This window comes from Mesocricetus auratus, unplaced genomic scaffold (genome assembly GCF_017639785.1).
Source record: "Mesocricetus auratus isolate SY011 unplaced genomic scaffold, BCM_Maur_2.0 Super-Scaffold_6730, whole genome shotgun sequence".
NCBI lineage: Eukaryota > Metazoa > Chordata > Mammalia > Rodentia > Cricetidae > Mesocricetus > Mesocricetus auratus.
This window is the reverse complement of record NW_024429184.1, coordinates 469,174-494,137: the sequence shown is the minus strand read 5'-3', so window position 1 is coordinate 494,137 and position 24,964 is coordinate 469,174. Positions and strand designations below refer to the sequence as shown.

The window sequence follows — 24,964 nt, the reverse complement described above, 5'->3', positions numbered from 1 at the left end:
TTAGTCAAATAGCCACACATACACATTGCTGGAGATGCCGTGGAAGAAAAGAAGTGAGTATCATCTGGGATCAGGGGAGGATTTGGGAAGATTCCCTCAAGAGAGTGGCGTTTGGCTGAGAATTAAGGATGAGACCATAAGAAATGGGCAGGAGAATATTCCCAAAGGAGGGCTCATGTGCAGACTCTGAATAGAGACACTCCTGAGTTAGTGAAAGAAGACGGTGTTTGAAAACTTAAATGGATGGATGCCACTGGGGCTGGAATGGGGAATGGGACGGTGAGGTGGATCAGGGCTTCGTGGTAGGAATTCATGGAGGTAGAGCAGGAGGAGAACAACATGCATGGACAGGCTGGAATTTAGAAGGCGTATTCTCCTGCAGTGTCGAGAGCAGTTGGACTAGCATAGTTGTGTGCATAAGGAATGCCCTAGAATCAACTAGGCATTTCTGGGTCAATTGTGGATAGTAAATTCAATTTCAAATCCAGTTCTGTGTGAGCAAAAAGAATGTATCAGAAATAATAACTTAGCCAGGCTGTTAACAGTGATTTTTTTTTGTCTTGAGTATTTGACAAAGCAAATATAGTATTTTCAGAGAAAAATAAGATTGGACACAAAAGGAAAACAAAGACTAATTAGGACAGAATGGACTATACTCTTGATAATTAAAGGGTAGTATTTTTAATTAAATTTTAAATTGAGAGGCTGAGGGTGTCGGTCAGCAGCAGAACATTTTCCCAGTTATGTACAGCGTTTTGGGTTCATCCTCAGCACTAAAGGAAGGAAAATGTAATTGGAAAACCAGGCAGGCATCAAAATGTATCAGATGATAGTCTGTCAATGGTGGATTTATGGGTATGGTGTGTGTGTGTGTGTGTTTGTTTTGTTTTTGTTGTTACTATGTTTTTTGTATTTCCTAAGGGGATTATATTACCATAGAATCTCTTTTTCATATATGAGTAGTTACTCTTTTAAACCATCAATTTCTTTAAAGTTTAGCTACTTAGGAATTAGAATTAGTTATACACAGCAAATTCAAGGGTGTGTCAGCTCACTGAGGTGCCATGCTGTCAAGGCTAAATTCCTTAACCATGCAGGGACTAATTTTTACTTTGGGAAATGATTTACTGTTGTATTTTTAATGTTTTTCTTTTAGGAATCGTGTTAAAAGCACTAGAAAAATATCTGTGGGTTGATTGAAAATGCTTGTGTAAGCTTTTTGTGCTATGTACTTACAGTCAGTAAAGAATGAACGTAAAGGAGCTAGTGGTGTGAGGGTAAGCTGAGGCTTCATTACTCATCTGTGGGAGATGTAAGTGTTGAATCTGTAATGAATCCATGTTCTTCAACCACTGCCTCAAGTCAAGGAAAGTGAGAGTGAAAAGAGCAGGATTGTTTTGGGAATTGTGTATGCTGTGTGATATCTCAAAGTCTGCCGGCAGCAGCTCACTGTATATTTTTATGTATTACACCAGTGGCAGATATTTCAGACACATCAGAAGGTGCTCTTGATTCAGTGTCTCTGGCAGTGTAATAAAAGGTGGGGGAGAAGTTTCTGTGGTCTCTAATAAGCAATATATCAATGAGCCCTGTCAGAGTCTATGAAAAGGTCCACAAGATGATTTATTACATTAATTACCGTCGTGTGGTTTTCATGCTGTTAAGCCTACAAATGCAGCCACATTCTAAAGTTGATTTAAGAATATATTTCAGCCAGGATGAAAGTGCTCTTTATTGTGATTAATATCATGCAATATTTATTTTCTTGTTCTCTTCTTTTGCCTTTGCTTTGGAATGCTTAATTTCTTTCCCTGAGTAGAAATTAACCTTGAGATTTAAGCTTTTTCTAATTTATTTTTATTCTTGTTGGATGATCTCCTTTTTGCCTTTTAGTGTCATACTTTGTTAATTTAAAAAGCCAGCGTTTTCAGAAGAGAGAATTCCATGATTGTACCATTGTTTAATTCTATACTGATCTCAGTCACCATACCTTGTCTCATAGTAACACCATAAACTTGGGGGAAGGATGGTCTCCAAAAGGGTGTTTGAGATATAAACTCCAGTTCACAAATGTCCATAGCAAAGTGTTTATTTATGCATGAGTGACTTATAAAGGCTTAGAAAAATTAGCAAATGTTTTGATACAAAAAAAAGCATAAATAATGAACCTCAGTTGAGACTAAAAGACTGGTGGTTTTTGTTTGTGGTACTGGTGATCAAGTCCATGACTCATTCTTGGCAGGTGCTTGTCATTGAGCTCCATCTCCAGCTAAGATTGAGGGATGTGGGCTTACTGCACCGGAACACATTTTCTAAGCAGTGGTTTGTCTAAAGGGTTGAACTTGATAAATTACATGCCCCAAACTGTATTCTTCTCTGTCTGTCTTACTCACCTCTCATGCAACTCCTAAGAGATACAGTTATAACCACTTCAGCTGAAGAAGCTAAGGCTTAGGTTTAAGAAGACATTATTTTATGTAGCTCAGCTCAAGCAGTGCATCTAAGATTTGAAAATGATGTTAGACTGGCAAAGATCTATTAGCCGTTGACCACACTACCTATGTCAGGTGTGTGGGACCAAGTAGATATGACTTAAAAATGGTCTTGCAGTTAGGTAAACAGTGTTTATGAGTCCAGGGGCTAAGAGTGTGTACTGTTCTTACAGAGGTCAGTTCCCAGCACTCATGGTGGCTCACAACTGCCTGAAACTCTAACACCTTTTTCTGGCCTCCACAAGCACTACAGTGACATGCATAAACTCAGTAGTATACACATACTAAGAATTAAAATGAAATAAATAACAAGGATTCCAGAGAAAGATTCCTCTTCCTGAAGCAAGGGGATTTTCCATGATCTTGAAGCCATCACGGTATAGAGACCCTGTCTCCAAAACAAACAACAATCAAAACCTCCCTAGTGTTTAGCAACTCTCTTGCCTGGGAAGTGAAAGTATCAGACTATAAACCCTGTTCTGCAAGCAGCATAGCCAGTAACGTATCTGAGACAGAGCTTGGGTGTTGGCTTCCTGGGAAGAAGAGAAGACCTTTGCAGGCACTCAGACTATGCACTCATGGACCACACCTATGTTAGAACCATCCGGTGACTTGTTAGAGATGCAGACTCCTACACCCTGATAGCCATAAGTTAATTGTGTGCTGTGGTGTCTAACGCCCACCTCTCAATATACATCTTCATGGTCTGACTTAACTACTGGCCTTTTCCTGGCATGCCAGACTCCTTGTGTTGATTTAATAAACACTACAAATTTTGTGCTCTCTTTATTTTTCCTAAATTTCTGTTGAGGAAATTCTCCAGAGGCCTTGGGGTCACATGGTATACTCACTCAGGATAATAAGCAGGTGATGGATGTCTTTGAGTGCTTTCTTTTTTTTGGTTTTTCGAGACGTATCTATGGAGAAGTAAGTACCTCATAGACACTATAATATCTTTAAAGTGAAGATCAGGAAAAGGGAGGGGGCTGTCATTCCTTTTATGGTTTCATATATTCCAGTACAGATTTTGTGAAAACATTATTTGTAATCTTATCCTAATAAGATAAAATGTCATCTTGCAGCAATTTTTGTTGTTGTTTTACGTTGGGTTTGTTTGAGATTGGTTTACAGTGTAGTCTAAGCTGGCCTTAACTGACAGTCCTGGCCTCAGCAAGCAGTTTGTGGTGACTGGCAATTGTAATTTTCTAGCAAAATATACCTGGGGAAATGATGAGAGAAGTCCTTCTGTATATATGTTTCCCTTATTGGTTGATGAATAAAACACTATTGACCAATAAGGCAGGAAGATAGTTGAGACTAGAAGACAAGGAGAATTCTGGGAAAGGTAGGCCGAGAAAGCCTGCCAGAAACAGTTGCCATGTAGCCCACCAAAGGAGTAACAGGTCCAGGCAATCTCTGGTAAGCCAAGACCACATGGAAATACTTAGATTAATAGAAATGGGTTAATAATTAAGACAGAGCTAGCCAGTAAGAAGCCCTAGTCATCAGCCAACAGTTTTATAATTAATATAGTGTCTGTGTGTTTATTTGGGGCTGAAGACATTGTGGGACCTGGCTGAACAAGAGGAACTTTGAGCAGCAGGGAAAACTACCAGGGCCTATTATGTCATTTCATAATATTATTGTGGATAGTCAACACCACAAGCCCTGACCACAGCTGACTGTTGACAGTCCTAAAAAAGGGTCACATTTTAATATGTGCCCTTGCTTCATTCCTCATGCTTTCTAAACACGGTTAGCCCAGTTGGTCTGAAGTGAACTAAATAATTACACAGTCATCTCAGTGACTTTCCTTTGACCCTGAGTGCTGACTCAGCCCACCAGTGTGTGTTGAGCAGTTACTTCTCGGGTGCTTTTCCAGACTGAGCAAGTCATTGACATCTAAGGAGTCAGCTGTGCAGAGGGAGATGGATATAAAGCAAGTACACCCCAGGTGGTGATCAGACTAGAAGGCAGTGACAGGAACAGTGGAGGGAGGTGGCTGTAGATTCACTCACTCACTCACTCATTCATTGATTCATTCAGAAAGTACCTCTGTCAGACTTGACATTCGGGGGTCCTTTGCACTGGTCTAGTTTTCTCCCTGTTCTACTGTCCCCTGCCCTAAACAAAGCTCAGTGCTTCAGATTCATGAACATAAGCTGCTTCCTTCTCATCTTTGCCTTGTGCTCAAGCAGCTTCCTCAGGGGTGCTCCACCCTCCTCTGTTGGTTAATCAAACGGTGTCTGACCTTCCAGAACATCGTCCGCTCCCTCCATAGATTAAAGACAGATAAAGCTTCCTTAAACTTAAGCTTGAAGATCTCAACTCCTGCAGAGTACACAGCAGTCCACAGTGCCGTGCGCAGCCTATTAAACTAGTTTTCTATGCACTGCTGACCTCTCTAGCTGTGTTGTCACCTTCACAACTGTTAAGGCTTTGTCTTTTTACCCACAGAAATTCTTCACATGCTCAGGGCTTAATGATACTCCCGAGTGTGTATTCATTATTGACTCCAACCTTGGCTTCCTACATGTAAATCTGCTCACCAGATATTTTATTTTTCAAATTTAAAATACATTCTTATTTAATAAGCTCATGGGCTTATTGTTCACTAGTTTTAAGAGAATTAGAACATCACTAAGTGAAAAATGAGAAAATACTTTGTTTTACATGAAAATAATAAAAGAAGTTAAACATCAGGAATTGTTCACTATCATTGTAGATGTATAGCTTTAATAACAGCACATGGGGATGGCATAGCTACGTTTGTGCTTGTTTTAAATCGGATGCAGCAGCAACAGAGCAAACGTGTCTGCATTTAAATTTAACATAGATCTCCTCAAATTAAGTGAGGACATAAGATACTGCACTAATTATATGTGTTTCCATGCCATCTACTAACAAGGGAGGGAATAATTGGATTAATGGAGCATGGAGAGGGTGTAAACACCCTACTCTGGCAGTGGAGAACTGGGAACTGGCAGCCGTTCTCAACCCTTTGCAAAGCAGATATCCTGCATATCAGATACTTATATTGTTATTCATTAACAGTGGCAAAATTACAGTTACAAAGTAGCAATGGAATAATTTTATGGTTGGGGGCCATCACAACATAAGGAACTGTATTAAAGGGGCACGCATTAGGAAGATAGGGAACCACTGGTTTAGGGGCTGGGGATATGGCTCGGTGCAAAGGGCTTTCCATGCAAACATGAGGACCTGAGTTCAGATTCCCAGCACCAGTGTAGAAACTCATGTGTAGCATTGTGTGATCATAGTCCTACTCCTGGGGAAGCAGAGACAGGAGGATTGCTGAAACTAGAGTAGCCAGGCAGGTTCTAAGTTCAGTGAGGGACTCTTGTCTCCAGAAATTAAGTGGAAGAGCTGGAGAGATGGCTGACTGGATAAAAGGTTGACCATGGAAGAATGAAAACCCAAATTTGATTCCTTGGAACTAGATATAGATGTGGTGATGATCATGTAAAATCCCAGTCCTTCTACAGTGAAACAGAAGAGGTCCCAGCCACTTGCAGGCCAGCTACATACAGTGGTAGAACTGAAACTCAGTGTAGTCCTCTGACCTCTGCATGTGCACCCACACTCATGCAGATGAGTGTGCACACACATCACACACAGTGTAGTGTATAATGTGGGGGCCAGTTGAAGAAGCTACCCAGGCTCAACCTCTGGCCTGTACCAAGTACTGTGCACTCACACCTGCACATACTGTGCTTATGAACAGATACACACAGATACAAAACCAAATACTTGCTCTCATTAGAAGAAAATCATTTGTGCCTGTGTGTTCTTGGCTGCTAGGCTCTGTTAACTCTTCTGGGCCTCTGGGGTCTATGTTTACTTAGATACTGGATTTACGTATAGTGGAGCATCACACTGCTGCAAGGATGAAGTACCTGCAAATACAGAACAGTGGGTGAAGCCAAGAGAAAGAAGCCATATCCCAAGATTCCACTCATAGGCATTATAGTAATAGGCCAGCCAAACTATGATATTTCAAGTCAGGAGAGCAGTTTTCTTGGTGCCGGGGGATGATGGAAGAAGGAATTCTTCCAATATGGTTATTGGATTCACAGGTGAATGAATACTCTTGTCAAAATCATGTACACATAATGACTACACTCAGTGTATGTTATTCCTAATAAACAAGTTTTAAAAGGAATGGAGCTGAAACTTACCTGAAGACAAATGCGTGATACTTGTAGTTGTTTCATACTTCCTATTGATTTTCTCTGGTCTAACCTGATTTTGTTATTAGTTGAGAACGTATTACCAAAACTGTTTCTTTGCCCTTATTCGTGCAAAGTGAATGAGGGTGTCTTCCCCTCCAGCTGCCTCCTGTGGTGCCTTCAAAGTTGCTAGAAAAGACAGCGGCCATGCTGCAGTGTGCACTTGGGCTGCTTCCCAGCAGATGCAACTGCTGTTTCTTAACTAAACTTGAGACCCAGCAAAAAGAGGGAAAGCCTTGCAAACAAGATGAGCCTGAGGATGAACTGAGGGTTAGGGTCAGTTCAGAGACAGAGAGGAGAGCTGGCTACCTGGTCAGGGAGCTGTATCCAGGATGACTCCATTTCCCAGTCATCCTCACTAGCTGCAGCAAGCTGCCCCATGCTTCACGGAGTCTAGTGCACCTGAAATAATCACTCACTATTAAATTGACACCCAGAGGCTTTTCAAATCAAATTTCAATTTATTTTTGCAGAAGGAGGTAAAATATACTGAATATTTTACAAACTCAAAATGAGTGGGGACTAAGCAGAGTTGGTATCTCATGGTGGGATCTGATGGTGGTTATTGAGTGTCGTGTGAATACAAGCACACTGAAATGACAGAAGTTGGTTTTGTTTTTTTTTTTTGTTTTTTTTTTTTGTTTTTTTTTTTTGGTTTTTCGAGACAGGGTTTCTCTGTATTGTTTTTTGGAGGCTGTCCTGGAACTCGCGCTGTAGACCAGGCTGGCCTGGAACTCACAGAGATCCGATTGCCTCTGCCTCCTGAGTGCTGGGATTAAAGGCGTGCATCACCAACGCCCGGCGAAATGACAGAAATTTTTAAATCTAGTTTATCTAGAGTGTTTTGTTAGCTCATTAGAATATCCCAGCTTAAAGATTCAACTGCCGTTGTCCCACAGCCCTTTGGGAAATCCTAGTTTACAATAAAGCGCCTTGGTTCACACTCCCAACACAGTTTCTAATGGTAGATCTTAATCTGTTAGCATTTTTAACAGGAAGTGCTAGGATTTGATTACTGATTGATAAATGACATCTCGGAACAGGTACTATATATAATGGATTGCTGGTGACCATATACAGATGCAATCTAAGAGCCCATGTGAACATAGAGGGACTGGAAATCTTTTTCCTGGAGTTGCCTGTGAATCTGTATTTCCTGTAAAGCTTTGAAGTTTGAAGACTGCTTTTAAATATTGTCATAAGCATCATAAGCAGCCAAAGTAAACCTGTGCTGGCCTCTGCCTCACATGTAAATAGCCAAGGGAACCAGCTGGTGGGAGGTCACACTCAATCCCCCCTCCCCCGCTTCTTTGTTTTAATGGAAAGAGAAGGTGGTCTTCATTGTTAATATAAACAATTTCAACTACAAAAAAAAAAAGACATGTCTGAAAGTTAAGCTGTTGAAACAAAGATGTTTTGTTTATTTGAATTTTGGAGATGTCATCTCTCCAGTGTGCCTGTGTACATGATGAAATTTGGAAATCTGTCTTCGAATCATCATTTAAAAATAACATGGTTATTCATAGATATGTAGTAGTATATGGTAATGCTTTATAAAAAAAAAGCAGTTTGTTCTATGAATAAGCTACTTTCCATTATTGGGTATAGTAATCGCGAAGACTTCCTCTGAGCAGTCTTACAAATTAATCTGAAATTTTTCTTATATAGATATTTTCAATAAACAAAATGCTATTGCCTTATACCCAAGAGTCTTATGTTGTATTTTTGTTGTTTTAAACTAACTTCATGTCTCCCTCTTAAAAATCAATAGGAAAACCAACTTCATTGCATAGCGGTAGATAGAATGGTTTTCTGTTATGTAATTCTAGTTTGGGTTTCCAGGTTTTGTCCAGAACACATCTAACACACAGAGCAGGTGTTTTGGGTTTTTGTTTTTTGGTTTTTCGAGACAGGGTTTCTCTGTATTGTTTTGGAGGCTGTCTTGGAACTCTCTGTAGACCAGGCTGGCCTCGAACTCACAGAGATCCACCTGCCTCTGCATCCCAAGTGCTGAGATTAAAGGCATGCACCACCAACGCCTGGCAGAGCAGATGTTTTTTTAAACCAAGTATTTTTATTAGTAATGTCAAGGTCTCAAGTTTAAATTAAATGCTACTAAAATAAAACCACTTAAATAGTGTTTCTTAACCTTTTTTTTTTTCTTAATGGGGAAAATGGAGTTTCCTACACAGGACACAGGCATAAAACTTGGCTTTTCTGAGTCAAGGTAAGCTTTGATCTTGAGACCCCTGCCTCCTGAGACGGTAGGAGCAGGAGTTACAGGCCTGGGCTTCTAAGACGTTGTTTACCTGGGTATGCTTTGGAGTCTCCTCCTGAGCATAGAGGTAAAAATGCAGATTCACAGGCTTGCGGGCCACTAGCCTGCATTTAGCCAGTCATCTTAGTCAGAAGCTAGTAAAGTGTGAGGTCTGCTCTGGAGCAGTGCATGGTAGTGGATGACCCAGAGCTTGTACTGCAAGTCCCTCAGGCAGAAGGTTAATAATAAACCCAGAAGACAGACTGAACCAAGATAGGTCCTTCTTTCTCCTCAGTTGTAAAATTCATGTTTAATTCTCCCCTTGTCACGGTGAAGCTTAGTGGTCCTGGTTTTCCCGTAAAATGCCAGATTGATTCTGATCACTTAACCACATACAAACAAACTGTCTTGCTCTCCATACTTACAAATACATTGATGTGAATTCCTGTAGAAGAGCAAGTATCGAATGGAACTGCCATCAAATGCCTTCAGTCCTTCCTAAGTAGACCTCCAGTGATGTGTCAGGGACAGATGCAGCAGGTGGAACCAGTGCCACCTTCAATTTAAAAATGACGTGATTTTACCAGCTGTGGAGGGGGTTCCTTACATGCTGCAAGGTAGGGCAGGTGGCACATTTCTGCCCCACGCTTTTCCTCAGACCACCTTTAGTCTCACCCTTTCTACAAACCTTCACTCACTAAGCTGCATGCCAATGACTCAGGTAGCTAGCTCGGTGGCTCTGGAGGATAAAAATGCTTGCCATGCAAGCCTGAGGACCTGAGTTCAATTCCTGGAACTGTGTAAAGGTGGCAGTATTTGCACCTACACCCACTCGCACACATCATACACACACGCCATACAATAACAACAAACTTTAACGTCTTAAAAAAGAAGTTCTCTCCCATCGTAATGGGCCGTATCTTGTCCAGTCCATTTGTGAAACTGAATTTGGCTTCAAGTAGTTCGACAACCCTTTCAATAAATACTAGTTATCTCTGTTCTCTCAGAATTGATCCGTCTTTCCCATTTCATTATAAAAGGAAGCTTTATTTCAGCGTAGCAAGTGCATTGTCTGAACTCATCAACACCCTCTCTGTCCCTCCCCTCCCCCGTTTGTTGCAGACCAGGATGAAAGAGCAGCTGAGCTCAGCAGGGAGCAGAATGAGAAAACCATCCGGAGCACGCAGACCGCGCTCCGCAATTTCCGGGAGTTCCTCATCTCCAAGTACCCTTCTGAAACCAGAGAGATCTATGTCATCCCTTGCAAGGAGCTAGATGCCTACCTTGCCTCCTTCTTCGTGGATGCCAGGCAGAAGGATGGGTCCGAGTATGAACCCAACAGCTTGGCGAATTACCAGTGTGGGCTGGAACGGTACCTGAAAGAACACAGGTATGGCTACAGCATCACCAGGGACAAGGAGTTCAAGCGTTCCCAGGAGGCCCTGAAGCAGAAGCAGATTGAGCTCCGCTGCAAAGGGAAAGGAAACAAGCCACACAAGTCCATGAAGCTCACCTTTGCCGACGAGCTCATACTGCGTAAGAGGGGACTGCTGAGCAGGTATAACCCCGAGGGTCTGCTCAATCTTGTCTGGCTCAACAACACAAAAGCTTTTGGGCACTGCACAGGCTTCCATGGATCCACCTTGAAATGGGGCGATATCCGGCTCCGGGTCACAGAAACTGGGCTCGAGTATTTGGAATGGATGGGTCAGGACACTGGCGATCTGAACGCCAAAACCAAGAGAGGAGGGACAGACTCACGAGTCTATGCCACCCAGCATGCCCCACAGACCTGCCCGGTGCAGGACTATAAAGAATATGCCCAGAGGAGGCCTCCTGCGATGCGCTATGAGGATGCCCCCTTCTACTTGTCCATCAAGCCAGTGGTGAACTTGGCGGCTCTGCACTGGTACAACTGCCAGGCCCTTGGCAAGAACAAGCTAGCCAAGATGGTGAAGACCATGTGCGAGAAGGGCAACATCCCTGGCAGGAAAACCAACTTCAGTGTCTACCAGAGCTGCAGCACCTTGTCGGAGGCCCAGAGTAACCAGCTGGTGCTCATCTGCAACAACTTGAGCCAGCAGGCTGCCCAGTCCGTGGCTGGTCACTCCAACAGCAGCAACTTCATTGTCTCCTCTTACGACTCTTCCTCAGACACAGCTTGACCAGGTGGCTTGCTCCGAGACCTCACTTTGGTGTCTGTGTCCCAAGAAACTGTCATTGTATACTGCTGCGTCTCGTCGCCTTTCACCTGCCCTCAGTGTTAACTTTATAAAATGCAAATCTATATTTTTTCTTTTTACAGATAAGCCAATGGCAATAGTTTAGTATCACTAACACAGTATTTATAGGCTTGAGACAAATACGTGTGCTTGTGGGTGATTACATACAATTGCTGTTACAGACTTGGCAAAACCATCGTGGTTCTCAGGCAATGGTAGAGAAGGAATTCCGTTTTTTAAAAACCTGCCAGAAAGGAAACCCAGAGTCATTCAAGACGCTGTGTCCCCGCTCCTCCTCCTCGCCTCCTGCTTTTAATCTCCTTCACAGATGGATTTATTTTTTTAATTTTTAAAAATTCTATATGAGTCTGGAGGAAATGTTGAAAGGGTGTCAGGCTCAGCCTCAAGTTATTTGCGTATATTTTTAGTGTAGGTTTAGCTGCTGGGCCTCAGTTTCCACCATATATAAAGATCTTTTCTTTGGCAGGGGGCAGGGTAGAAGGAGGAGTAAAGGTGCCATTCTTTTTTTGAAAGATGTCTCATTTTTAAATAATACACAAAATCTGAATGCTGGGGGAGGGGGACTGTTACGTAGCTCATTTTTAGTGGTGTACTTGGACCTGCATAGAATATTCTTTTTCCCTAAGTTAGTTTCCCTAAATGAGTTTGATCATCAGACTTTTCAAGAAATTTTAAACTTTGAAAGTATTTCCAAGTGCTAGATTGTATATCAAGCATAAAAGAGAAGGTAGAAAATGGAGGCCCCACTAAAAATCTGGAAGCATTGGTGGAGGCAATAAGCTGCAGTATTCTGTGACTATTTCTAATCATCAAATCCAGCCCTTTCCCTTAGGGGGTCACTTGACTCTGCACGTAAGATCAAAAGAGCCTTGACACCCATCTTAAACCACAATATTTTGTTACCAGGCTTAGCAGAACTCAAAGCATTCTTGAGTTTCTTCTCAGTAAATAGAAATGCATTTGTCTGTGGTACTCTGTAGTTGGAATAATTTTGATTAAACATTTGTGGTGGTTTTTCCAGTCTTTGTTTTCAAGTCTTAAGGACTGAAGTAAATTATTAGTTAAAACACTTGAAAATCAATTAAATCTAGATATTAGAATCACAGTTCCTTCCCACCCTGTGCAGTCAGTCACACATAAAGGCTCTAAAAACCATCATTGGGTTGTCACAGCTGAGCACCCTGTTGGAGACATGTTTATTCTTCAGGCCAACCTTGTAACTCACATTAGCTTGGAAGGTAGGTGTTATTTTATTATCTTCTGATACTAAAAGAGGAGTATTTTTATTTTCTTTACTAAATTGTCACAGAGTTGAGCTTTTCCTTGGCTAGGTGGCTCTTCACATCGATATGAAGTAAGCACACAAAGGCCTTTCTTCCAGGCTATGGTCTTGAGGGCCAAACTGGCAGGTGTGTCTGGGGCATTCATGGGTAGAAGTAACTTGATGAGCCTGTCCTGAGAGAAGCCTTGTTTAAAAAAGGTGTGTATGTTTCTAGGCAAGCATTATCTAAGTCCTTTGCGCAAGCAAGTTATCCTCGCTTTATGGTGAAGTCAGTTAGATGAAGAAGGGGTCTGCCTTCTCACCCCAGCCTTTTCCTATTCACCTTCTTCAGTACAGGCTAGTTGTTGGTTTGGGAGGTTTGACCCAGAGATGGGAACAGTGTCTTTCCATTGCTGAAGGCTGTCTAGTTTAAAGGAATGCTGGGTGATCCTTCAAGGTTGCACACTATGCTCGAATCCACCTCCCCATTGCCTCCACTTAAACATACAAGCTGCTTTCTCCCTGCTCCTCTGCAAACCCTCCCTACTCTCTCCCCATCCCTGCAAACCCTCCCCACCCCTGCAAACCTTTCCCACTCTCTCTCCACCCCTGCAAACCCTCCCCATTTTCTCCCCACTCTTGGAGTTAAAACTTCTTAAAGGCTGTCTTTATGTAGCATACCTGTCATTTTTTATCGTCATAGTTTTTAAATCCTTAATTGTGCTGGCAGCAGAGTTGGTTTTGAGAAAGGGAGCCTATCACTGTGCACTGAACAGAGAGGATGGAACTAGGCAGTTCTGAGTCCCTGCTGGTGTTGTTGAGTACTGACAGAACATGTGTCCTGCTTAATCTTAAGTGCTACATTTTCATCAAGACAGTTATATCAATAATGTCAGTGACTTTATTTATGTTTTGCTGTGATAACTAACCAAATAGGAACACTGTGATATTTAAAACAACTTTTTGAAAAAACAGCTTACTAGAAGAAGCATAGCCAATTTAGAACCTCTTTAATTAAATTATAAAAAGTCTGTGACTACCTCTATGTTTTGTATTTTTATCTAAACAATACTGAGGACATACCACTGCCAGATGCCGTTTTTATTACTTGGAATTTTAACTTAGAAAAAATATTCCACTCCATGGCAGAGATGCACACCAGCACTTATCATGGTTATTAGGGCTAATGTGAAATGTTTTGTACATAATTTATGTCAACTATTAAATATTTATGTCATAATTTTAAATATCTTAAAATTTCCCTGTTAATTCATTTTCTCTTAAGTTATTGTGTTGTGTTCTGTTTGATACAGGGTTTTACCACGTAGTCCATGCTAACCCCTGTGCTGGGGTTACATGAAAGCAATACCATATACAGCTCATTTCCTTAAAGTATTACCTGGTCTACAGTATATTGCCTGCATCATTTCTGATGTAGGTTAAGTCTCTGATTTTCCAGCTAGGTTTTTATTGGAAACTTAACATCCAGAGCCATACTATCAATGCACTTACTGAGATGAATGAACGTTTATGACTGTGTAGGCAAATATTATTGAATATCCAGTCGGTGGGAAGTCGGTGAAGATGTGTAAGCTCTTCCTGTTTTCAAAGAAGAGAAAAATGTAAAAGCTCCATAATGAAAGTTGAGAGCCCCCCCCCATGCTGACCCTGCATTGTCTTTCACACTCGGTGCTCCAGCCGTTCCTTAAGTCGGTGAATATTCCAATTTGCTGCAGAATGTATCCCACTTCTTTGAGTGTTTTTTAAAATTTTTTTATTTTGTGTGCATTGGTGTTTTGCCTGTCTGTATATCTGTGTGAGGATGTCAGGCCCCCTAGAACTGAACTTACAGACACATGTGAGCTACCATGTGAATGCTGGGAATTGAACCCGGGTCCTCTGGAAGAACAGTCAGTGCTCTTAGCCACTGAGCCATCTTTCTAGCCCCCTCTTTGAATATTTTATGAAGACTTTTCCTTAGAGCCACCCCCCCCACCCAAGACAGGGTTTTTCTCTCTATAGTCCTGGCTGGCTTGTAACTTATTCTGTAGATCTGCCAAGTGCTGGCTGGGATAGAGCTTTTCTTAAAATCAGTAATAAGGTGAAGCCATTTGTGTGCCATGGCTGTCTTCACACTGCACTCACATGGGAGTATCAGGCTCTGCTGTGATAGTCATTTGTTAGAATGTACAGTGTGCCCCTGCACCAGGTGCTTCTGTAAATTATCTTTATCAGGTACCATTTTAAGTGAGCGGTGCTGCTCTTTTGTAAGGGTGAACATCAGATGGGTGGCCCGCGTCAGTCGCAGAATGAATGGGTGGGGCCAGCGGTCCCTGAAGTGCACCCTGATCCCACAAGCCCTGGCCTTCGCCCGTGGCTACTGTTCCCATGCCACCCACACCTGCTCTGTTAGTGCTGCACCCTGGGGCCCTGCAGTTAGGCAAGGCTGGCCTTTCATGAGGGTATGAAAACTCCAGCCGTCCTTACCATCAGACAGGTCTGGGAACCCAGAAACACACCCTCCAGTCACTGCTGTATTTCTAGTGATAACGGATAAAGAGGAATTGTATTGATAAGCTACCAACAACTATGATTTGACCTTTCTAAGCAGAGAAAAGGAAGACTGATCTTTCAAGGCCCAGCTTACTTGAAAATTGACCAACGGGATTTGCCCAAACTGAGTGAAAGGCCTGATTTGGTATTGAAGATTGTGGTTTCTTAAAAATATGACATGTTAGTGTGCTAAGTTGAGTTTTAGTGCAAACCGTGATGAATTAGAAGGAATCAGTATCAGTTAGATCAGAGTACTGCTATAAAGCCATTGTCCTTATTGAATTGTGATCTTAGATGCTATCCCCGGAAAGGGCCTAAGAACTTGTCTCACCCAGTGATTACCAGGCTTTAGACTAGGAAAGCATATCTTCCCACAGTAGGGTAAAGAGGTTGATACCTCAGAAAGAACATAGGCGTGTGCACACTCACACACACACTCCTGGAGAGTCAGCTCCTTAGGCCGAGACTGGTTGTGCTGAATGGACTGCTGCTACCCCTGTTCGACATCCTTCAAATGTTCTTGTCACAACAGGAAACAGATGAGTACCGGGGTCTTACTGTCTTGGTAGGGTTAGAGCCAGGGGAACCCAGACACCCTGACTCCTGTCCTTATAGAAAAACTTGATAGAATTTAGAGAAGAAATTCCACCTATGTAGAAGTAAACCCTGGGTTAAAGTGAGTTTTTCTTCTTTTTCCAAACTGTATTTTAAACTCTTTTATTTTTGTTTTGGTTTTAAAGACTGGGTCTCACGATGTAGCTTTGGCTAACTAGAACTATGTAGACCAGGTTGGCTTTGAACTCACAGAGATCTGCCTGCCTCTGCCTCTGCATCTGGAGTGCTGGATTTAAAGGTGTGTACCACCATACCCAGAATTAACCATCATGTTTGCTATAAGCTATTTGAATGTGAAAACTAATTTTTCATTGTATAGGGTTATGTCTTGATTTTAGCCATGTTTCATTGTAAAAAATTTTAGAATCACTTCTAGTGTAATTGTTTCCTAACAAATGTCACTCAGCTTGTCCCACTTATATTTAGTTTTTAACTATAAATGGGGAGGCAAACTACCTACATCTCCAAGTAATGGATTCCAGTTCAAATCATGGACCAAAGGGAATTCCTGTGCCTTTGGGCATTCTCTTGGAAATCCAGCTCTACAATACTCATGTTATTAGTTTGAGATACAGTTTATACTGTTTTACAGTTTGAGACATACCTTCAGTCAAAAGGATTAAAATCTTATCAACATGCTGGGTGTTGGTGGCTCACAGCTTTAATCCCAGGCCTTGGGAGGCAGAGGCAGGTAGATCTCTGTGAGTTCGAGGCCAGCCTGATCTACAGAGAGTTCCAGGACAGCCTCCAAAGCAATACAGAGAAAAACCCTGTCTAGAAAAAAAACAAAACAAAAAAATTTTTATCAGCATAATTAAGATTTTCTTAAGTGAATCTATTTAGTGGTAAAAAAAAAAGGGGGGGTGGGGGAGAAAGTGGGGCTAGAGAGATGGCTCAGATGTTAAGAGCACTGCCTGTTCTTCCAAGGTCCTGAGTTCAATTCCCAGCAACCGCATGGTGGCTCACAGCCAGCTGTAATGAGATCTGATGCCGCCTTCTGGTGTGCAAGCATGTATGCAGATAGAACACTGTATACATAATAATTAAATATTTTAAAAAGGGGGGGAAGTGGTAGCCAGTGACACAGGTCTGCAGCAGGAAGATTAGAAATGCAAAGGGTATGTCTTGTGCTATCTTGACTTTTCTTCTGAAAAGAATTCAAGCATAAAAAATTTCAGACATATTTACAAACTATCAGGATCAGTGGAGACTATCAAATTTTAGGATTCTTTTAAAAGTGCAGTGTAATTACTTGTCTTTTTATGGAATGTCTGTCTTGGTGTGACACTGGAATTAGCATTTTTACTGTTTTGCATTTAGTTCAATGGGCGCTTTGAAAATGCTTTAGTCTAGTTTTCTCGTTTGTGGTAGGTAGAATTAGGAAGGCATCAGTGATGTAGAATTCTAACAGTTATCGTGCAGATAGTGTTTTAGTGGCTGTTGATCTTCTGTGTTGTTACCTTTTATAAGTCACGTACCTTAGTATACTTTACTATTAATTTATAACTGATTATTTATACTGGATGTCCAGATTAACTTTATCTAACTGAACTTTTATACCAATAATCCATTGTGTTACAACTTTTAAAATATCATTTATAACTAAAAAAAAAGCTTTTGCTTTATAAAGCATTTGTTATGGAAAAAAACTTGCCAAAAACCATTACAACTTCTATGCATTGAGATAACTGAGTGACTTTTGAGGCTTTGCATGTTGTTCTAGATGCTCATTCACGGTGTTTATAATGTTGCTGTGGAATCCTTAACCATCGCTGCTGTCACTGTAGTTAGGCTGTGTCGCCCACGTGTGTGTGTGAGTGTGTGTGTGTGTGTGTGTGTGTGTGTGTGTGTGTGTGTGTGTGTGTGTGTGTGTGATTTGAGAAAGTAAGTACTTGGTCTGGTCTCTTGAGCCAGTGCTTCCGTGGCCCCTGTGGAAGGAAATGTGGTCGTCATGCAGTGCCAAACAATCGTTTCATGTGTGTGTGTCCTTGCAGTCTTCCACACACCTGCAAAAAAAAAAAGGAAGCAAGGATTCTGTTTTGTTTGATTTTTAAGTACTCGTCATCACTGAGAATTTTCTGTTTCTCTTAGACTTGGGCATTTTTACAGAGATAAAAAAAAAGTCCGACAGAGTGACAGTGGGGCAGCAGGATCCTGTGAGGCACACGTGCTACCTACCTGGTCAGCGTGGCTTACTAATAGAATTGCATTCATAAGAACAACTCGTAATTTAGAGGCTGAGGGATGACTCAGTGGTTAAGAGCATGCACTGCTTCAAAGGAGTCCCAGCTACTACATCAGGTGTTTGTAATTCTAGCTCCAGGCCAAAACTTCTGCACATAGTTACACATAACTAAAAATAGTAAAACAACGAATCTAAAATAAATTAATGACTTAATTTATACCTTTTAGTTCCAATTGTTACCTTTTGTATCCAGCATTTACTTAGGTCTGTGTAGTATATTTTGTATTCCCGTCAGATCTTCCATGTGTGTCTGTTCAGTTAAGTTCCTAGTGTTTCCCTCCTGCCTCAGCAGCTCCGCACACACTCTGAAGACAGGAGGAACGCTGCTTCCACCGATTAACTCTGTCTACTGTACTCAGTCAAAATTCAGTATGGGGAAAGTGTCATTCCACTCTTATTTTCTTACTGTGGAAGTTAAACTGTCATGACATATTAAGCAAAGGAGACTGCTTCCTAAAGAGCCTTTTCACACCAGCATGCCAAAATTCCCCCACTTAGTACAGGGTTTCCTCCTGTGAGTTCAATAGACAATAATTATAGGGTTCCTATAATGACGGGATAATCTCCTGAGGTAGATGGAGGCTTTTTGTGTGACCATCAGAGGCGTAGTGACAGACAGTGCTGTATTTGGACACATTGGTGCTGAAATTACTGTTTTAATTCTAACATTATCAAAACTAATCCCTCAAGGCCCCTGTCACTTCTTTGCTTAGAGCAATGGCTCTCAACCTGTGGGTCTAGATCCTTCAGGGGTGGGGGTGAGGTGGGGGGGTGTTGTATGGCCCTACTACAGGGGTTGCATATCGGATATCCTGCGTATCAGATGTCTACATTAAGATTCATAACAGCAGCAAAATTACAGCTGTGAAGTAGCAATGAAAATTTTATGGTGTGTGGAGGAGTCACCACAGCATGAGGAACTGCATTAGAGGGTCACAGCATTGGGAAGGTTGAGAGCCACAGGTTTAGAGGCAAAGAAAGGCAGATTTAACTGTGAGCATTCCTGCCAGAATATGCTTTAAATGTCCGCCCCTCCATGAGGTGATGAAGCAATAAAAAGAAGCAGTTCTGTGTGGTGTGGAGCAACGCTGCTGTTGTGATCCAGCCACAGAGTCATACTGGAACATTCCTTGATTCCTGTGTTGAGAGATTTCAGACGCCAAAGACTATGGTGAAGTCTCTCTGAGTTAGCAGTGGGCATGTGTTTGAACCCTGCACTTGGATTTGTTTTCCACCCTTGGATCTTCTGCTTTTAATCTCTCTGCCCAAGGCCTTCATGTCTAGAGCAATTATTTAAACAGATAGTATAACTTGGTAGGTCTTTCTGTATGTTTTCTCACCACTTGGCTTCTATATGATTGATGTGGAAGAAAGCACCCGTGTGTCTGCCTCACTCAAATCATATTTTAAAATGTTTATTAAAGCTGCTACAATTCTACCTTGGGAAAGGAAGAAGGGTGCATTAAAATGGAAGAAACTGTTTATGTGTCAGATGTTCTTTGGTCAGTTGATCCTACCTGTTGATGTTTGTAATATAGAACTTTTTGTGACTAAGAGTATATGGTATTGGTTTCATTTTTATCTTGCTGCTCACCAACCTTTTTCACTAAGATGCTTCATTTCAGTGTTTCTGCTTCATAACTGTCCGTGCACTTGTGCTCTAAATAAAACTCTAGTTTTGTGTCCCAGTGGTCGATTCCATCATGTGTATAACGTTTGCTTCTAATGGAGTGAGAGTTTCTGTTTTTTATATTTGTTGATTTATGGAAATAAGCAATCCAATAAACTCAGCCCATGTGTGTCGGTAGTGTCTCTGGTAAGAGCCTGTTCAGTCACACTGTCTTTTCTGTATTTGGGCATGATGACCAATTTTCAGATAATAAACTATTTTCTGCAAAGATAGCTGCTTTTGTAAATCTTCCAACTTAAGAAACAGGACTCAATTTGGGAGGGAAATCCAATTGTTGGCCTGGTAGACTGCAGTTGACTGTATATGCAAAGCCAGGTTCTCTGTATCTAACCATGAAGGAACATGGCACCCCGGAAGAGGAAGCATTCATGTACGCAACTGTTTATACAACCTTGTAAGGTAATAAAATCCTTTAGTAATTGGTCTATAGCTGGTTAATTCACTTGCTTATGAGGCAGAAGGTCCCACAGCTGATAATTAGCTGTCTGCTGTGTTTATTTATTGCTTATTGTGGGGGGGTGCAGGCCTGTATATGTGTATGGAGGCCAGTGGTCAAAGTCAACTGCTTGTCAGTGTACCTTTAGAGACAGCATCTCCCAATGACCAGCAGCTCAATATTTTAGCTCAATTGCCTGGCCGCTGAGCCCTCGGTCCCTTTGCACTGCAGTTACAAGTAACCCACTGAACCAGGTTTCACGTGGCCTCTTGCTTAAGCAACCCCTTTTTTTATTTTTTCCCATTTTTGAGACGATATGTAGCCTAGACTGGTCTCAAATTTGTTATGTGGCAGAAGGTGGATTTGAACAACTGATCTCCAGCGTCCACCACTGGGTCTGTTTGCTCTTTGTATAGAAAGCTCTGTTAGCCCTTTCTCTGCACTCCACAAAGGGAATGGATACGTTTGATATAAACACAAAGTCACACTGATCTAAACACATAGAGGCAGGCTGGAGAGGCACATACATGATACGCAGTCATACATTCAGGTAAACACCCACGCACATTAAAAAATATGTGCTTTAAAGCTGGGCATGGTGGCACATGCCTTTAATCCCAGCATTTGGGAGGCAGAGGCAGGCTAACCTGGTCTACAAGCAAGAAACCCTGTCTCGAAAAACAAAACAAATCATATGTATTTTTTCTTAAATATACATCAGGTCCTAGGTTTTCTTATTTTCAGAAAAAAATAATTTTATTTAGATAGGATTCTCCATGTGCTGTTTATTACATTTAGCATGTTTGATATTGTTCTTTGAACCAACTAGGAATGATTCCTTGGTGCATCTTTGTTGGGCTACTAAAATTATCTAATAATTAAAAGCATTAGGAGCTAGAGAAAGAGCTCAGTAGTTAAGAGTATGTGATGCTCTTTCGAAGGACCTGAGATCAGTTCCAAGCATCCCTGTCAGGTGGCTCATAACTCAGTCCCAGGGGTTCTGACACCTCTAGCCTCAGAGGATGACTGCACATACCCAACCCCACATGTGTGTGATTAGGAATAAAGCTTTAAAAAGACCTAATCCCTGAAAGTAGGATGCATGCTCACAACCATTATGCTGAAATGTCAACCTACTTCCAATGTGAATAGTTTACCAGTCTTCTCAGCGGAATATTCCAATTGGAGATGGCTCTATCATTGTAAAGCAATAAAGGTTATGCCTGTGTTTTCATAGTACTTCAAGAATCAAGAAGCCCATCTTTAAATATGTTTGCAAGTGGTATATTTATAATGAATCTTGCTTTGCTTATGGGGAAAGAATATTAGGATTCAAGTTGATCAGGTACAAATCATAAAATTGTTTCTATTTTAAGATTTAATTCATAATCTTTTGTTTTTTGAAGCAGGGTCTCTCTGTGGGATTGTCCTGGCCATCCTGGAACTCACTTTGTAGACCAGGCTGGCCTCTAACTCACAGAGATCCACTTGTCCCTGTCTTCCCATAATCACTTTTAAAAGGGTCTTATCAGCTAAATGGTTATGATGTATAAAATAATGTTAAAAGTTTTTAAAGCAGACATTGAGATTGGCAAACATTGGGAGCAAACTTGTTTTTATGTGGACGTGAAGCCAGCATTTGCTTTATTTAACATTCTAGTTCTCTGCCACTGGTACAATGGTGAACAGCCATTGCAAGTAAGGAGCAGCTGAAACAGGCAGGACACGGGAAAGATGACTCTTAGAAACTGCCACACGGATAAGACTTTCTCATAATCTTTGGGGGGATGTATGTTTCACCCATGAATCTTCAGGGCTGGGGATTGTAGATAGTGAGAAAGCACCTGCTTTATTTAACGTGCTGAACCTATGTGGGATCCCCAGAATAGGGGCGGCACAGGGAGGGAGGTACATTGAGAATTGGGGTCCCACTTTGCAGCCATAACTGACCTGGAACTTGCTGTGTAGATCAGCTTGGCCTTGAACTCAGAGCTTTGCCTTCCTCTGCCTCCCAAGTGCTGAGATTGAAGGTAGGCACCACCATAGCTGTGTGGGCCTTAATATTTTAAAGTAAGTTGTTATTGCTGTGCACAAATGTGCCAAGGTGTGTTTTAAAAGACCTCAATTGTATTTTCTTTTCACTTTTATAAATTATCATAATTCCTTATGCATACATTTTTGTATTTCTGATAAAATCCCTTAGGAGACGTTTTGAAGAGAAAGTTTTAGATCAGATGAAAAAGTTTACTTTTTCCTACGTAGTTCCAAAGTCCTAGTGAATTTTATAATGTACAAAAATAATATATTCATACTTACTACAGGACTGTAAGTACTTTGGGACTAATAACATGATATGCATCCTTTAGGACTTTTTAAACGACGTTTAAATAGACAATTTAAGTTTTATTTCTCTTGTTAAAATGGCATTAGACTACACGTTATCGTAAACTAAAGTTTCCTTTTTCTGCTTCATATATTGTGGACCTGTTTTCATACTAGCCTGTCAAAGGATAGCACAGCTTTTAATGATAGCCTATAAATATGCATTGTTTAATCTTTTCTCCACTAATGAGTTTTTGGTAGACATTTTTTATTTATTACTGCATACTTATTTCTACACTTAGCTAAAATGGCTCAACAAAAATAGAGTGCAGACATCATGGACATTGCCGACAATACCGCTTCTTCCCCCATATATGCTGGCTTTTTAAAAAAGTGTTTGCCAATTTGTTAAGTGAAATTCCATCTTGTTTTCATTTAAGTGTCTTACTGTTACTAATGTGTTTCAGTATTTGTGTTTCTTCTGTGAATAATTGTCTGTCATTTGGAGACGATATTCTCGTGAGTTATCTTTTCTTCATCGTTTTCTAGAAGCGTTTCCTTCATCCCCAAAACCCATTTTATAAGTATTTTCTCCTGTTTGACTTACTGCCTTTTAAGATTCCTTCCGTGATGATGTCTGATTTACTCACCTGTTCTTGACTCTGTAGACCAGGCCGGCCTCGAACTCACAGAGTTTTACCTGCCTCTGCCTCCCCCAGTGCTGGGATTAAAGGCATCCGTTGTTACATAGCTTAGTTTATCACATTCTTACACCACATTTATATCTTAGGGCCAGGCCTCCCAATTATTATTTTTATAACTGCCTTTTAAGATTCATTTACCAGCCGGGTGTTGGTGGCGCACGCCTTTAATCCCAGCACTCAGGAGGCAGAGACAGGCGGATCTCTGTGAGTTCGAGACCAGCCTGGTCTACAGAGCGAGTTCCAGGACAGCCTCCAAAGCCACAGAGAAACCCTGTCTCGAAAAACCAAAAAAAAAAAAAGATTCATTTACCAAAAGAAATTATTTACTCTCTCTACTGAGATTTAAAATTAGGCTATCCAGTACCCCAAAAAAGGGGGATTTGGGTTAGAATTACATTGAATTAAAAATTACTTGAATAAATTACCTAATTGACCGCTCCCATCCATATTTATAGCATATGACACTTTATCCAGAAGGTATTTTTAGTTTTAAGGCATTTTGGATGGTTTTCTTACTGAATTACACAGAAAAATGCACAAATCAGTAGTGTATAGCTTAGTTGATTTTTCTGAAGCAAACATTTTCACAGTTCCTACCCAGAAGAATAAGAACATTTCCTGAACCCAGAAGTTTCTCTTTTGCTTTCCCTGGTGTTACCTCCCAGGCTACTGCTATATGACCAGGGAGTCTTTTTATATTTTTTAGTTATGAGTGGGCCTTATCAGTAGACTCTGCTATCTGTCTTCTTTTTCTTACTATTATGTTTGTGAGATTCACTCAAGCTTGCACACAATTCATTCCTCACTACGGTCATATGATAATTTATTGTTAGATATTTTGTAATGTCACGTGCAGTTGGTATTTTATGGACAAAGGACAGCCTCCAGCTTTGGGCTATTTATCAGACTGCTAGAGTTTTGTAAACATTTGTCTTTGCCTTTTGATTTATATGCATACACTTATGTTTAGTGTGTGTATCCCTTCCTGGGGGTGTAGAATCTTAGATAATGTGATAGATGTGTGCTCAACATTAGCAGATACTATGAATTAGTTTCAAAAGTGGCCATAGCTGCTGTACTCTTACACTGGCGAAGTGTTCCTCATTAACAGCCGCTGTTTCTTCGGTTAAGGTTAATGTAGGGTTCCTAGATTGTATGCTAATTTTACATGAGGCTCATTAAAGTTGTGTGTGTGTGTGTGTGTGTGTGTGTGTGTGTGTGTGTGTGTGTGTGTGGTACCAGAGTGCATGTATGTGCATGTAGTGCCCTCAGAGGTAGGCATTGGATCCCCAGGACCTGGAGGTACACGTGGTTGTGAACCCCCTGATGAATGCTGGGAACAGAACCTGGGTCCTCTGTAGGCACAGTCCGTTCTTTGCCCTGAAGATTCACCTCTCCAGCTCCTGTCCCCAACCCGTGTTGCCCAATTCTATTCTATTCTATTTATTTATTTATTTATTTATTTATTTATTTATTTATTAAGATGGGGCTTCTCTGTAGCTTTGGAGTCTGGAACTTGCTCTGTAGACCAGGCTGGCCTTGAACTTAGAGATAGCCTGCCTCAGCCTCGAGAGTGCTGGGATTAAAGGCGTGGGTCACCACTCACTGCCTGGCATTTTTAATAGGACTGTCTGCTTTCTTGTTGATTTGTCAGATAAATTCATGGTAAATATCTTTTCCCATTATGTGGCTTGCCTTTTTTTACCTCTTAATGGGGTGTGTGTGTTTGTGTGTGTGTGTTGTTAATTTTTATGGAGTCCAATTTCGCAGTGTTTTACTTATGTGTTGGCTTTGATACACTGTTTAAAATATCTGGCCACTCCAAAGTCATAGAGCTGACACAGTTTTGTTGTGTTTGACTTTTGAGACAAGGCCTCATGTACCAGGATGGCCTTG

General features: G+C 41.2%; 1 protein-coding gene across 4 annotated transcripts in view; it reads left to right on the top strand.

Annotated features, from left to right (window-relative positions):
• Positions 1-24,964, top strand: part of Kiaa1958 (KIAA1958 ortholog) — a 132,328-nt gene that overhangs the window by 81,594 nt on the left and 25,770 nt on the right. Inside the window, exon 3 of one of the 4 annotated variants that reach the window (XM_040737740.1) lies at positions 10,122-10,205. The exons of 1 other annotated variant lie outside the window; for it this stretch is intronic. In XM_040737740.1, the coding sequence (XP_040593674.1) occupies positions 10,122-10,205 (84 nt within the window). Of the gene's footprint in view, positions 1-10,121; positions 13,751-24,964 lie in introns of those variants that run through there. 2 more of the 4 variants (XM_040737727.1, XM_040737724.1) reach the window with 2 other exon arrangements.